Raw genomic sequence first — 14079 nt, forward strand, 5'->3', positions numbered from 1 at the left:
GAATTCGCGATGGCTTGGCGTTGGAAAAAATTCCGAAACCACGTATCGAGCGAACACGGTGGTGTTGTGCTGCGGGAACGTTCTGTGAATTTTTGCATGTGGCGTACGTTGTGCAAGTTGTGTTTTATAACTCCACGCCGATAATTGTCATCAACTATTTACACGTATTCTACCGACACGGTGGTTGGTCAGAACCGAGTTTGCAATATCAATTCCGTCTAACGGTATCATCTGCAATGCCTTTTCGGTTGTAATTGTTGCGCTAAATAAGGCAAAGTTATCTGCAAGTGATCGAATGACTCCCTATAAGGTTTCTAAATAATTCCAGCTAACCCGATTATGACGACGATTTTTCTTCAATCACGCAAGTAGTTACGTATATGATCTATAATTATCATGGCGTTAACCGTTGTGAAATTCTTTTTTTTTTTTTCTTCCAATTCCGCATCGCTCGTTTATTTCTTATTTATTCATTTGATTGTTTATTTATTTCGTTTTCTGCCCCGTGCGTGCGTATACTTTCATTTTCAGTCACGCTTTCGCGCTCCTGTGAATTCTATTCCAGGATAATCTAGAAAAAAATTATCCGTTGAGTTGAGGGGGGGGAAAAAAAAAACAACAAGTAAATTGAATTCATTTCTTTTTTATCTGCTTTAAACGAACATGTACGAGTATCGAGTTTTTGGTCTTCAATTTGAAAAAAGAATATGGTCGTTTATTTTCGGCGCCGTTGGAAGTTTTTCTTAATTGAATCGTGAGGCGCGAAATTTTAGCCTTATTCGATCAGGAGATTAGCAGAAATTAGTTAAGCACGTGTTGCTCGGTTTAAATTAACCCACGCGATAGTAAAGTTCTAATTGCGCGCGAGGATCGTAATAATAATTATAGTATCAAACCGCATCTCGACTTCGTAATAATGCATGCCCTGGATTCCCGAAGATATAAGATACGGTCTAAATTCAATCTGTGTACCGGGTGAACCAAACGATACCGGCCCAAATTTCAAACGTTATCTGCGAACCGACTCGCCTTTCTTTCTTTCTGTTCTTGATGGTTCTCGAGACTTTTGGGCGGGCTAACTACGCGAGGGTTTCAAATGACCCGGATAAAAGATGCCCAAATTTCACGGTGACGATTCGATTTGACGCCGTAGTAAAATGACGAAAGAATAACGAAAGAAAAGAGAAATAAAAACGAGCAATTATCTCATCAGTTCCGTGACTATAAATAGATTTAATTCCATTAAGTTTCCGTTCACAATACTCCTCTTCTTTTTACGAGGTAAAAAAAAATTGCATTCTGCTCGAGTAACTTCCCTACGTGTTTCTTCTACTCTTTTTTGGTTTTTTACTCCTTTTTTTTTTGGATTCCCGATGCAGCGCGCGCTGCAGTGAGAGAAGGCGTTGTCACATACCTATGTGCGCGACGATGATTTTTTCAGCGAAATTCAATTGAATTTATCGAATGGCGATTTGATTTACGGTCGAATTAATTCAAAGCCAGAGAAAATTGGTCGAATGCCGTCGATCGGTCGCACGATTTCCGGTCACACGTATGTTAGGTATGACGCTGAAATACGTGTAACGTATAGCGTACACGCGTAATACCTACGTATACTCGAAGATGTGGAGTGGGCTTGGCAAAATCGGAAATACCTGTTGTTCGCTTCATGAATGAAGAAGTCATCTATATTACAACCTGTCCGTGTCCCATGTGCAGGCTATACGATCACGGAATCATCCTATTATATTTGCATAGATAGCATTCCTCTATTTTCCAACTGGTAGTAACGGGCTCGAGTCACGCTTGCCGCAAACAAACGTTACGTCGAAGTAATGAAAATTTTTTTTCTCTCTCCTTTATTTCGGTTCGAAAAATTTGATCGATTTTAAGACGCGATCGATCAGGAATCTGAATCGACGTCTCGTCGCCTGTGCGTAATTCTCGTTATTGGAGGCAATTTCGCAGGGATATCGTTCGCGGACACGTGGTCGACCTTTCGACCGTCAATTAACCAGTTAGTCGTTAATTATCGTATGGGAGAGCATTTCCAAAGACGGTGAAGCACAGTGACCTCGTTTCGTTGTAATTATAATCAGCATCTTTTTTTCGCGACGCGGAACTCCGCGCGAGGGTAAATGCGGACGGTACAGACAATGTACGCATGTAAAGTTTAAGAGAGACTCTTCGGAGAAAACGAGCGGAGTAGCGCTCCACGTGAACGTTATAATCTTCGAAAAAATAATACACGCGTCAAATCAAGATGTCCGGCACAGATTGAAGTGTACGACAAACAATTAAGGTGAAATTCGTACGATAAAACATTTAGGGTACGCTGTAATCCCTCGCCAATCTTTTGATAAGAAATCGCAAACGCGATTCTCGTATCGTTGGTCGAGTACTGCAAGTACGGCGAAATTAACGATCGTTCCATATTTCACCTCCTATAGCTCCTCGAGATTCTGCGACGATATTTTTTTTCGCTTCCGTAAAAAAATCCTTCGTCTCGTTCGCCATAAAAGAGCGTCGTCTGATTCAGTTCCGGTTTAGTAAGCGATGGCATTGATTTGCCGATATGTACGAAATAAAAAGAACACCCCGGCTGCTCTATTTCTTTGGAAAGTATGCACGTACGCACAGGTTACGCCGTAGTTCTTCTTTTACTTTTTCGCACTTACCTTGTACGGTCAATGAATCGTTAATTGCCGCGCCGCGAGTCGATAAGTGAGTCGTAATTAATTGTTGAACTTAATTCGCACGTCTTCGATGTATAGCGTTTCGATAAACCAGTCCCGTCGAATCGCTCGCTCGTCTACGGGGTGACCGGGAAACTCGATCGCGTTTCACGTGCTATTTTTCAAAGCGTCGAGATTCCCACTCGCCGTGAGAGATCGTTGGGCGTGTTCTTCACCCTTGACTTTCGAGCGGTAAAATGAGGAGTGATGTACGAGCGATATATGTTAATAGGTATAATGGCTTAACGATTAATCGATTAAACACTTTGTCTGAGACTCGCGTAAAAAAAAAACAGCTGCGGTCTTAATCACGAGTGACGCGAGCTGCACGGTGGGATATCGATTTTCAACATTTGAAAGTCTAATGCAGATATCTACTCGCATTTACCTGCGTAGGTATATACGGGGTGGACACACGAAACCTTAACTCGTACAACCTTGTCAACGAAATGCATAAAACGATACGGTTTTCATTCAATTTTAGATATTGTTTTTCCTCCGCCCACCCGGTGGGTATCGCACCGCAAGGACTTGATAGGGATCGTTATTGCAGTGCCGTTTATACGACTGGCAAATCGATACTCGTTTTTCTAATATTTCTCTTTCCGTATGTATAAGCGCTCCGTGCGCTAATAAAATTCTAACGCACTCTCGATTCGAAATTTGAAAGAGAAGAATAATGTGGAGTCCGTTTTGTAAAAAAACATCATATGTATTTACAATATAATCGATCTACAAAATCAAATGCAGTATTTGTACTATCGAACACGTTTACAAAAGCTAAAGACAAAATGACGATGGCGTGTCGTTGACCTCCGCGGATCGATATCAACAATACACGATGAATTTATTCATCTGCATGACATTTTTCACGTCGTTTATCCCCGAACGCGTGCACACGGATTGCATATTCCGATTTTCATATAATTTATAGCGGCGCGACTCGCTTTTCGTGTGAGTAAATATACACAGTTATACCTGTGTAACGCAGGTAATATGAAAAATGGTGTGACTGAACGACGTTACCCAAATATTCCGTCTATACGGATCCCCCCACGTGCACATGTCTCTCTACCCAGAGTCATGTTTACGATATTGAATCCGTACACGTCCGTCGAAATAACAATTTGTAGCGCACGGCAAGATCGATGGGACGCGCGTAATGTGTAGGAGAATTTTCGCGTGCGAGGACTTCGAGATAAAGTCATCGTTCCGAATAAAATCTTTACCATTGCGTGGCAAGGGCAAAGTTCTGGGGATGACCTCGGGTCCGAATAATTCTTTTCTTCCAGTAAATTTAGCGGTGCGTTGTTTGCGTGAAAAAAAAATTTATCCGGATCAGACCTCGTCCAAAACGAGAACCGAAATGAAATCTCTGTTCAGGTAACTGATCAGAACCGTAGGTGCGGATCCTCTTTGGTCGATGACGTAGTAGTGCAACGGTGACCACTGTCTAACACCGAAGCACATATCGATTATGACCTTTCTACCGGCTTCGGGAATGTGTAAAGCGTTGTCGGCGAACGTTTTGAATTGCAGGTAAGTGGCGGGGGTGTTAGCGGCCCTCAATCGTAATCCCATATCGGCCAGACGACGGTAAAATTTGACACCTCGGAACCTGCAGCCGAGGATATTGATGGTGTGCAGCCGGCTGCATCTGTCCAATATCCTTATTAGGTAATTGGGCTTCAAGTAAAGCTTTGCCGCTGACCCGGTGCAATTCAAAATGTGCAATTCCTCGAGGCTCTTGTTCGTCACGGACAACTGACGTATGATCTCGTCGCAGTCCGTCCTCGCGGCGAGGATGAATTTCCTGAGAAACGGCATCCGACGCAACTCGTCGATAACTTCGTAAGTGTTTACCTCGTTACCCGTGACCTCGTACGTCCTCCACACCACCGGGCTGCTGACCACGATTTTGAAGAACTCGCAAACTTCGCGAAGATTGAAAAGATCTCGGGAATTCAAGTAGGTACAAATTTCGATGAGAACTTCGACCGGAAGACGAGTTATTCCCGCTGAGCGAGGAACTGGGCACGCGGAGAGATACGCGGTATCTTCCAAACACTTCCGGTTATCTTGTACTCTCATACGTTTTCTGCGAGTTTTTTTTAACTGGTCTACGCGTAAAACGTCGCCCGACAATTCTCCCTCGATTTCCATATCGTTTCCGAATGTGGTCGAGCTTTTCGTCACATTTTTTTTCTCATTCGTACTTCGGGCGTAAAGGAGGCATAATATCGATCGACGTGCAGGTATTTCTGTTTCGTCAATTGGCTAATGTGTGGATTTCTTCTGCACTACCGACCGCATGATTTTAATCCACGCTGTTAACCCGACCCGCTGCTACTGGCGTGTATCGGTTACGAGAAATTTTGGTGGTTTTGACATACGTCAGTTCGGCGATAATTACGGTCTCGGTAATTTCGCTGCCGATTACGTTTGCGGAACAATTGAATGTCTCGTCTCATTTCTATGTACGTACGTACGATCTGCAACGCTTTCGCCCTACTATTTCAGTCGAATTCGAAATTTTGAGGTGTGCGAAATTCCGGAATTAAAAGGCGATGCGGAAGTCGTATGCGTGTATACGGCCTAAAAACTGGAACAAGGATGAACGCGTATAATATTTTTCTTCTCTCTAACGCGACTCTTGCCTACCTACCATCCAAAATTCAGAAGCTCAAGGGTTGAATATTTCAAGGTCTCATTATGCCTTCGAGTTCTTATTATTCATCACAGGGACCGCCCCGTGTCTCATTAATAAAACAAGCGACTCCTTGCCGAGCAGCGGCCGTAGGTTGTGTCCATATTTGCAGAGTTTTGTATCGTTACACCGTGAGGTAACCCACGTCCCGTTCCGCAAAAAAAATGGAAAAATCTCTTTGATATCTTGACGATGGGTGAAAGATTTTCGCTGCATCGGTGAAAAGTTCACCGAGAAATTACGCCGTTGAAATTTATCGGTTTGTTTCAATTTTCTCATCTTCGCGTAGAAATCGCCCTTACGCGTTCCTATGTCGCCTACATTTTCATCGTGCTAGCTCATACGTCGTTCGTATTATACTCCGCAGTGTCGTGTATTTTATCGTTCCTACAAAGTTGGGAGTTCCGGGGCTGCGAGCTGAACCCCTACGCACAGCTTTGTTGGTCGTATTTTTACTTTAACGATGCCACGAAAGCCCCCAATTTCTCAGTTTCCTCACGCCTCCGCGAACGCACGAATGTAACGAGAAGTATTATATTTGAGCGTCGGCTAAGCTGAGATGTCTGTCTGGTGGCGCAGTCCTCGCCGCAGGCAAAAAAGTAGACCGTTTTCGGATGTCGATTATCTCTAGGAGACTGTGGCGGGAAATGAAAAGGTGAAAAAGAGGAATTGGATCGATTTTCGGCTGCATCCGTAGCCGCGAGTTGTTTCCCCCCCTCCCTGTTTTTTTTTTTTTTTCATAAAAAGTTCGCAACGACGTGCCCTTTTCTTTCCGGTAAAGAGGGATACGGTTCGGTCGGAGGAACTGAAATTTTTATCACTCCTGTAGAAATTTAGATGAACTTGTCCCGTTCTACGAGCGTTACAGGCGGTGTTACAAAATTCTGCGATTACAAAATTTTGCTTCAACCACAGCGCTCGAAAAGATTGTACGATAATTTATTATTTTCATTCGGATACGCTTCCCTTATCCGGGTACTCGAAGTAAATTTCATTAAATGTGTAATTAGGAACGGTGATTGAAGATTACATTTACCGAAAGGATTTTAATTCACGTACGACGGAAATTCTCGGTTAAATATTATACCCTATTAACCGCGAGATCCCCTAATATCCAATTAGCGGTGATTAAATTATACGGCGGAGCTCCGAATGATGAGTAAGTTTGAGAAAAAAAAATTATTTTTAAATAGCGGAATATCTGGCTTGGCGAGGCGCACGCGATTCTCGACGTGATATATAATGTTGCAGGCCAAGTAGGTAATGGTGTAGCTCATGCGGTAGCTATGAGTATGTTTAGTCATATTCCCATTTAAAACTTTGTAATCTAACCGAAGAAGCGAATGCAGAACGTTCGCTGCGTTTATGAATATTACAGTTCGAAGCTGATACGTCGAACGTTGGTGGTATTTTAATTTAATCACCACCAGCAGCTGAGCGATATTATTGATAGCAGAAAAAGGATTACGAGGCCGAATATACTCGTAATATATTTCTTCCACTTTCTGACACAACAATCCTTGTACGGCTAACTCTTCAACCGGGATTATGTAATAATTATATTTTCCGCATAAGGCGTTCGCCCGATCTACCGGACAGCCTAGAAACACCGTCGTTAATCAATCTCCGTAATTTTCGTGCGGGACGCGTTCAGCACGTGTTAAATCGTTATCGTATTGTACTTTTTTTCGCTGTACACAATGGTGTAATTCTTTCGTCGAGTGTCCTAGAAAGATAAGAATCTTCGTTAGGACTGTATGCGTCGAGGGCTGTAAGAACCACAATAGCAAAACCCACACCTTTCCGGTTGCGCGGGGCCGTGTTCGATCAGCGAACATGTTGATGATTCGTATTTATTCCTTCGAACGATGACTGGAAAGCTCCGGTCGTTACGACGCTCTTCAATTTCACACCACGAGTGCCCGATGGAATGCAACCAAACTTACGGGCGCGTGTGAAATTTAAATAAACTTCGCGCGAACCGTTCGCCAGGCTGATCGAATTACGCACGTTTGGTTTCTCCGCCAAAATTTGCCCGGAGAGTTGCTCTCCTTTTTCTTTCTTAATTGGTCTGTAATCGGGCTGATTGTGAGTTACGTTGGTTCGATGAATATCATATTTCGTTTTACAGGACTCGAGTGAAATAAAAATATAACGAGCGGAAATAATGGACAGATCATGCATCGTCGCTCGGGCAGAAGTTTCATCGCAATAATCGATGATCATATTTCGATGTTGCAGATAGTCAACGATGCTGTCTCAGGTGAATCACAACACGAGGACTTCGAGCGGTAAACTGGATGGAAAACGACCTAAGGAATTGATGTCGTCTTCCAGTCTTTCAGGCATGTCGCAACTTTCGACTAGTAGCGACGAAGCCCTCGAACCCCTTGTACACAAGTCTCATAATATTATCGAAAAGTCTGAAAGGTCAGTTGCTTCTCATAATGAACTTACGTAACACGAACTATTCGAGTTTTCTCATAAAAAATAAATGAAAGAAATTAAGCCAAGGAAAAAAAATAACGGCGAGTCACTCATACCTGAAGTATGCGATGGAACTATGCGGCAAGAACATGAGGATTTTCACTTCGTAACCAAGAGACACGCACGCTTTTCTTTACCCTGATTTAATCAACATGGTTTTCACGGTAGAGTCATCGTCGAATAAGTATTCTCTCTTCTGTCGTAGCACAACGAAGGATAGAGTAATAAACAACGAATGGCTACTGAGTGGCCCAGGAGGAAGTAGGCCGCCTGTATTACGATTCAAGTGAGTATTGGTTTTTTTTTTTTTTATTTTTTAGATCAACTATTGTCCGGTGAATTAAATTCAGAGAATGAAAATTTCTAACAGAAAAACTTTCGTCGTATGATTTCCGCCGATGCATTGTTCAATCAACCGCTTTTTTATTCTAATTTTTAGGTGTTCCGCGCTGGCCACACCGCCGGAGGATCCACCTGCGAAGCGGTTACATATGACGTACAAGATCTTTCAAACCGATACAAAACTTATCAGTTTGATACTTCAGGCTCATGGCCTTGCCGAAGTAAGTGCAACATAATTTTTAATCGAATTTCAACTTCGGTGTTCTAGCATTCGTTTGATTCTTTAATCGATGAATCTGTAAGTTGGTCTCGTACAAAGCGCCCCAAATATCTTAGAGATGAGAGTAATGTAGTTTCCGTTATCGACCAGACTTACATAGGTTCAGTTGTGACTGATTTTTGTAGCGATGACAGGTTTCCATACTCCAATTCTGCATATAGCTGTTCGGCGCGAACGTTATGTGTTCCTTTAAATAGTATTAGTTTCCATTTTAAATGTTTTATTGAAAGAGGAAATTGAATCGACCCCGTATAACTATTGTGTATTTTTTATATTTGCGAATCAATGTACGTACGTATTATTGCTTACATATTATAGAGAAAATACGCAGTGACACATTTTTGAAGCGTAATATGCAACTTAGGGGCACTCGTGGGCATATTATATATATTTTTTTTGCAATAGTTAATGGTTTAAAGTCTCGGCGAATAAATGCTAATTCGTTTTCGAACACGTACATGCATACAGATGCATTGTGTACATATTTCTTCAACAGCTTAAACGATACATCTATTTAGAAGTAAGGCTTCAATTAATTAAGTCTCGTCGTTCTATTTATTATAATCAGTTTGGATAACGTTAGAAATTTAGTTACGAAAACTATCGCCTAGATTGTTACGAGAATGGTTCGTATTTTGCACAAGCATATAAATGACGGAAATTCGTTAATCTTCGAAACTTTTAAAAACTAACGCCTGATACTGTACAGCAGGTTTTACAATAATTCGTAAAAATATACCTATATTTACATGATTAAAATTCAGAGAAATTGCGCTCTCAATTCCAGCCATCGTGAAGTGTTTTGTAGTTTGAGAATTAGTGACATATTTTAAATCTAAATGTTAAACTACCAACGATTTTGTCATGGGCTTAGGAATATGGCGGTATTTGCTTTGGTGGCTCAGTACTGATTGACTCCAGAAATGCTATTCGACACAATTGCTCCAAAACCAGTGCGAGCCTGGGCATAAATCGACATCCAAATTAGCTCGAGCCAGAGTACTTCTCAAGATTCTCACCCCTTCGCAGTCTAGGCCCCAGTTAGCCAAATTTCCGATTCTTCTGAGCTTTTTGCAGCTATGGAACATGTTGAGGACAGTCTCGACCGATACGTTGCTTGCTTCATAGATATAAAAGCATGTCAAGTTCTGTACTAAACTGTTTTCACATTTTTCCGATCTCCTTCCACTTTTCGATTTTTCTGGGACACTGAGCAAGTCCTCTAAATGGGTGTTTGTTAAATCGAAACAACTGTGAACGTGTAGGGCCATCAGTTCCGGTGCCAGGGACAGAATCTTTGTTATCGTTAATGCGCTGACCGTACGACCGAGGTGAACTTTCTTCAGGTATTTGAGCGGCAGCGGGTCTGGTCCGTTACTCCAAATCACGTCCGAACCATCTTTGGATAATATTCGGAGATTTGGGCAACTGGAGAATATTTCTCTGAGATCCAATTGTAGTGGGGTTTCACTCTGCATTATTTTCAGGTTCAATTCGCGCAGATTTTGACCGTTTGTACGCAGATAATTGTAGAACCCTTCTAACCACTGTTTCTGTGCCGGAATGCTGTGAACGCTCAGTGAAGTTACATGAGAAAAAAGTCTGAGGGCTTCTGGAGGGTGGTGTGGTTCCGAAATGTGCAGTTTTTCAATTCTTGGGCAAGCTTGCGCCAGAAGTTCTAGTCTGGCAGGTGTAGTTCGGGAACTTCGAGCCTGAGTCAGGCTGAATGGAGCGTTAAGTCCGGTAACCCCTTGGGTCATAATTTCGACCACCCTTCCCATGTGATTGTACTCTGCCAAAGACTCTAATCTCGGTACATGCATCAGAGCTAGAAGTACCCCAGCACTTGTCACCCCAGTATTGGCTACGTTCAGAATTCTGAGAGTATCGCAAAGAAAGTTCTTGCTTTCGCAATACTCGAGGAGCACGCCGTGTTTGTTATTTTTTTCAGTCTTGGAACTCTTTAGTTTCAGCTTAGATAGAAGCGCTTTCAGTCGAGACCAGCTGGTTGGCTCTTGGTCTTGGGAGTACTGCGAGATTTTGTCCCGTAGTTCCACGTGCAATAGCAATTGTTTGAGTCCGACATCGGTCACTTGTCTAGAACATGCCACATCCAAAATAACTAGCTTTGGACATGCCTTACCGACCACTTGCAACACAGCGTCGCTTGCTATGTTCCTGAGCGTCAAACTTCTCAGGTTTTTCATGTTCAACAAAGACGTGTAAAGCAGCTTGTCATCTAGTCTTAGCAGTGCAGAGCGAGCCAGTTCTAAAGATTCCAATCCAATTCCCTCAGAAGTTAGTAATTTTAGAAGCGAAGTCTGATGGCTGCAGCCGTAGTAGCAGCACAGATTCACTTTTAAGTGCCTTATGTCATGCCCAAGTAAAAGGGCAAGCAGATATAGAGGCGCTGGTCCAGATATGAGTGTTGAGCCATCCGATGAAGGTCCGTAGAGCATTTTTGAAGTTTCCTCTATTACTTGGGATCGTAGCCGAGCAGGAAGGGTGTTGATGTAATAAGGCCTGATATTCTGTTTAGCATAGGCAAGTACTTGGCTGGCGGTTGATTCCTGAGAACGAACTTGAAGGCGGCGACACGTCCCATCAAGCTGCTGGCACACTCGCCCCAAACTGAGCCCCTCTAAGGAGCTAGGCTGACGGTGGCCCGGCATCTTCTCTTGTTCATCCACTGTACAACACAAAACCATTTTTGTTAGTTAAAAGAACTTTGTTTTGCACCAAGGTTGAATTCAACAGATCTAATCGTAGGCGGCACAAGTCATTGTAAAGACTGCCGTCGATGTGCTGGTCTTATCTGCTTAGTATGTTTGAAAAATAACTAAAATTAACTTAGTGGAGATATGCTAATTTGGCCGCTTTAGCTTGCACAACTAGCTCCTCTTACTCTGATAAAACACGCAGCAAAACATAGCACAATGAGCACAGTATTGCAAAACAAAATGAATTGCTCTCAGGTTCTGTAATATAGAAATTTAAAAGCCTAGATATTTACTCAAATATCATCTTGTGAAAAATTGGGTATAGGTTCCTACATACAGATCAAAGTTGTCATTGATAAATAGCTAGGTGAAATAATTCGTCGTAATAGCGGGATATTAATGTAAATGAGGCTAACATCTGTGTAAATTCACACATCAAGGACAAGAGTATGAGTTCACTGCTTTGCATACTTTTTTCATTTGTGATATGCAAACCTGACTTGAAATCATCGAGTCAATGAGACACGAAAATACGTTGCAAACTCAGAACTTGTTGTTCGTTCATTATTAATCTGACCAATTAACCGTAATTTTGGGATCTTCAAAAATCTTCACAGACCTATGAGGCTGTGCCCTTTAAACTTTGGTGTATGATAACCTAGGCTTATTATGTTTGACACAAAGAGAATTCATTAGCAGGGGAGCGTTAATTGGTATGCCCATGAAAACAAACAAACATTCCAACAGAAAAACAACTCGCGAGTAATTTAGACACACGTGAATGAATTTTTTATCATTTTTATCGGACCGAGGAATCAACACTGGGTGTTTGCGGTTACCTCATAAAAATTTAACTGCGATCCCCTGTCTCATTCCGTCTTTCGATCATTTTCTAACAAATGCTTGCTGTACTTCTCGGCGGCAATTTGCGCATCGAATTAACTATTAATACGCATATTTTTCATCTTAGTTGGTTTTTTTTAATTTTTATCTCACTCGACATGACAGTTCAAAACGCGATAATAAAAAAAAATGACAAGGATACATTCGCAGAAAAACGCATGCGCGCGAGTTTCAATTTATTTTGTTGAACCCCAACGTGGCGTTCCTTGCGGTTTGCGCTCAAACTAAATTGCGCGTATGTCGTTCACATTGATTTTTAAAACCACAATAATACCTTGACATCGAAACTGATATACTCACAATACCGTTCAATGTTTTACTTTATCGCTCGTTTATTTCAAAGTTACCTTACTCAACACCTTATAAACTCGATTCGTTAAATTAATAGTTACTTTGATCCTTCGCTTTTTTCAATTTCGTACGTTGCTTTTTTCTAAGTCCGCCTCCAAAAGTTTCTACTCTTTAACGTTTAGAAGAACGAACGGGGAGTTAGGAACTTATTGTAAACTATCGTAAATCGCAGAAATAATGTTTGTAAAATAAAAATAGATTGTTCGATTTTAAAATCGCACTACTTTAGGTGAATTGACAAAACAAATTTCTCGGTTACTGCAAAAATGTATAATTTTCGACCACTGTTAATACTTGAACTGTGAAATATCGTTTTACTGCAACATTACAAGTTCCACTTCTGCAGTAACTGAAATAGAAATCTACTTCAGTATTCTATTATTGGATTGCACTGAAATACCCTCTCGTTCGTTGTAGGTATATCAGCGATGATTATAAGCCACAGGGTATTAGGACTTGAAAATTTTTTCGGATTTCGAAAAAAATTGATAAATCTTGTACATAACATCCATAAATTACTATACTTGATCGGTCCAATAGGAAAGAAAAAAGGAATAACTTTTTGCGGCACATGCTTTGACAAAAACTCGTCGGTACAACTAATTTTATTTTTACGAATTCGGAGGATCTTTCGTCACCTGCGGCACTTCGTATAAACAATCACTCGCAATGCATAAACACAATTGAAAATCAAACTAACGATATTACCGATAAGCTGCACTTTCAACCGAAAATACAAAAAAAAAAAAAACCACCGTTCGATTTCAATTTTCCAACGTGGACGAGACATGCCATTCTGTGTCACGCGTCCGCGATATTCCATCGAATTTCTATCGATCTCAAGTTAGGCAGGTAAACTCCTGAGCAAAAATAGATGTCTTGAAAATTTTCTAAACTCATTTTATGTACCTTAAAACAAGCAAGTTTCCTACGGCTGTCTCCTGAGCAGAAGCTCGCGCTAGACTGATTCAAAAATGTATCCTGTTCGAAACCCACGCCGCGAAGTCGCGCGTTCCGAGGAGATCACGGGCCTGGCGGGGCGTCGCGACGCTTCCTCATCGTCGTTTCCCTCACGCCCGCGTTTGCAACTGTAACGTCATCCGCATCACATCGGTGCTTGCACCGACAAAGCTCGAAATAAATTATTCACCAGTAGTATGAATATCGACTGAAAGGACGCCGCAAATTTCTGTCAGCTTTTTACGAAATTCATTCCGTCCTGGAATAGGTAACAATATTCCCTTGTCGAAAACTTATCGATGGCGAAGGATCTGAATCTATGTCTGGAAAACGAATTCGATTCGGTGTTCCCTCAATAATGAGAAGCAAATCAGGTGGAGAGCGGTGGAATTTTATTCAATGACTTTGAGCGAATGTCGCGAGTGCTTCCCAAACCGCAATTAATGATGAATTCCAGAATTACCATAGTCCTAAAAAGTCTTGATCTCGAGCGCGTTTGAGACCCTGACCTTGAAAATCGGAATGATCAATCTCCAAAGCCTATGATCCGCTATAACATAGTTGCACCGTGGGCGATGACGAAGAACAAAAAAT

At 41.7% G+C, this 14079-nt stretch overlaps 3 protein-coding genes across 9 annotated transcripts in view; 1 reads left to right on the forward strand and 2 right to left on the reverse strand.

Moving 5' to 3' along the window:
* Nucleotides 1–14079, forward strand: part of LOC105686490 (tubulin polyglutamylase TTLL5) — a 34330-nt gene that overhangs the window by 3298 nt on the left and 16953 nt on the right. For all 4 annotated transcript variants that reach the window (XM_048653022.1, XM_048653023.1, XM_012401371.3 and 1 more), the window contains exons 2-4: nucleotides 7684–7872; nucleotides 8135–8215; nucleotides 8369–8492. In XM_048653022.1, coding sequence (XP_048508979.1) covers nucleotides 7694–7872; nucleotides 8135–8215; nucleotides 8369–8492 — 384 coding nt within the window. In that variant the 5' untranslated portion in view covers nucleotides 7684–7693. The remainder of the gene's footprint in view (nucleotides 1–7683; nucleotides 7873–8134; nucleotides 8216–8368; nucleotides 8493–14079) is intronic.
* On the reverse strand, nucleotides 874–5225 carry LOC105686198. Its single transcript, XM_048653030.1, has one exon. The coding sequence runs from the start codon at nucleotides 4896–4898 to the stop codon at nucleotides 4074–4076; it is 825 nt and encodes a 274-aa protein (XP_048508987.1). The 5' UTR covers nucleotides 4899–5225; the 3' UTR covers nucleotides 874–4073.
* Nucleotides 8808–13592, reverse strand: LOC105686491. 4 transcript variants are annotated; one of them, XM_012401376.3, is made up of 2 exons: nucleotides 13435–13592; nucleotides 8808–11240 (listed from the first exon to the last, which is right to left on the reverse strand). In XM_012401376.3, exon 2 carries the CDS (start codon nucleotides 11221–11223, stop codon nucleotides 9478–9480), a length of 1746 nt encoding a protein of 581 aa, XP_012256799.1. In that variant the 5' UTR covers nucleotides 11224–11240; nucleotides 13435–13592; the 3' UTR covers nucleotides 8808–9477. The 4 variants fall into 4 exon arrangements, with proteins under 4 accessions (XP_012256799.1, XP_012256798.1, XP_048508982.1 ...); XM_012401375.3 differs by lacking the exon at nucleotides 13435–13592 and adding an exon at nucleotides 12111–12800; XM_048653025.1 differs by lacking the exon at nucleotides 13435–13592 and adding an exon at nucleotides 11891–12098.

This window comes from Athalia rosae, chromosome 3 (assembly GCF_917208135.1).
Source record: "Athalia rosae chromosome 3, iyAthRosa1.1, whole genome shotgun sequence".
NCBI classification, from domain to species: Eukaryota; Metazoa; Arthropoda; class Insecta; order Hymenoptera; family Athaliidae; genus Athalia; species Athalia rosae.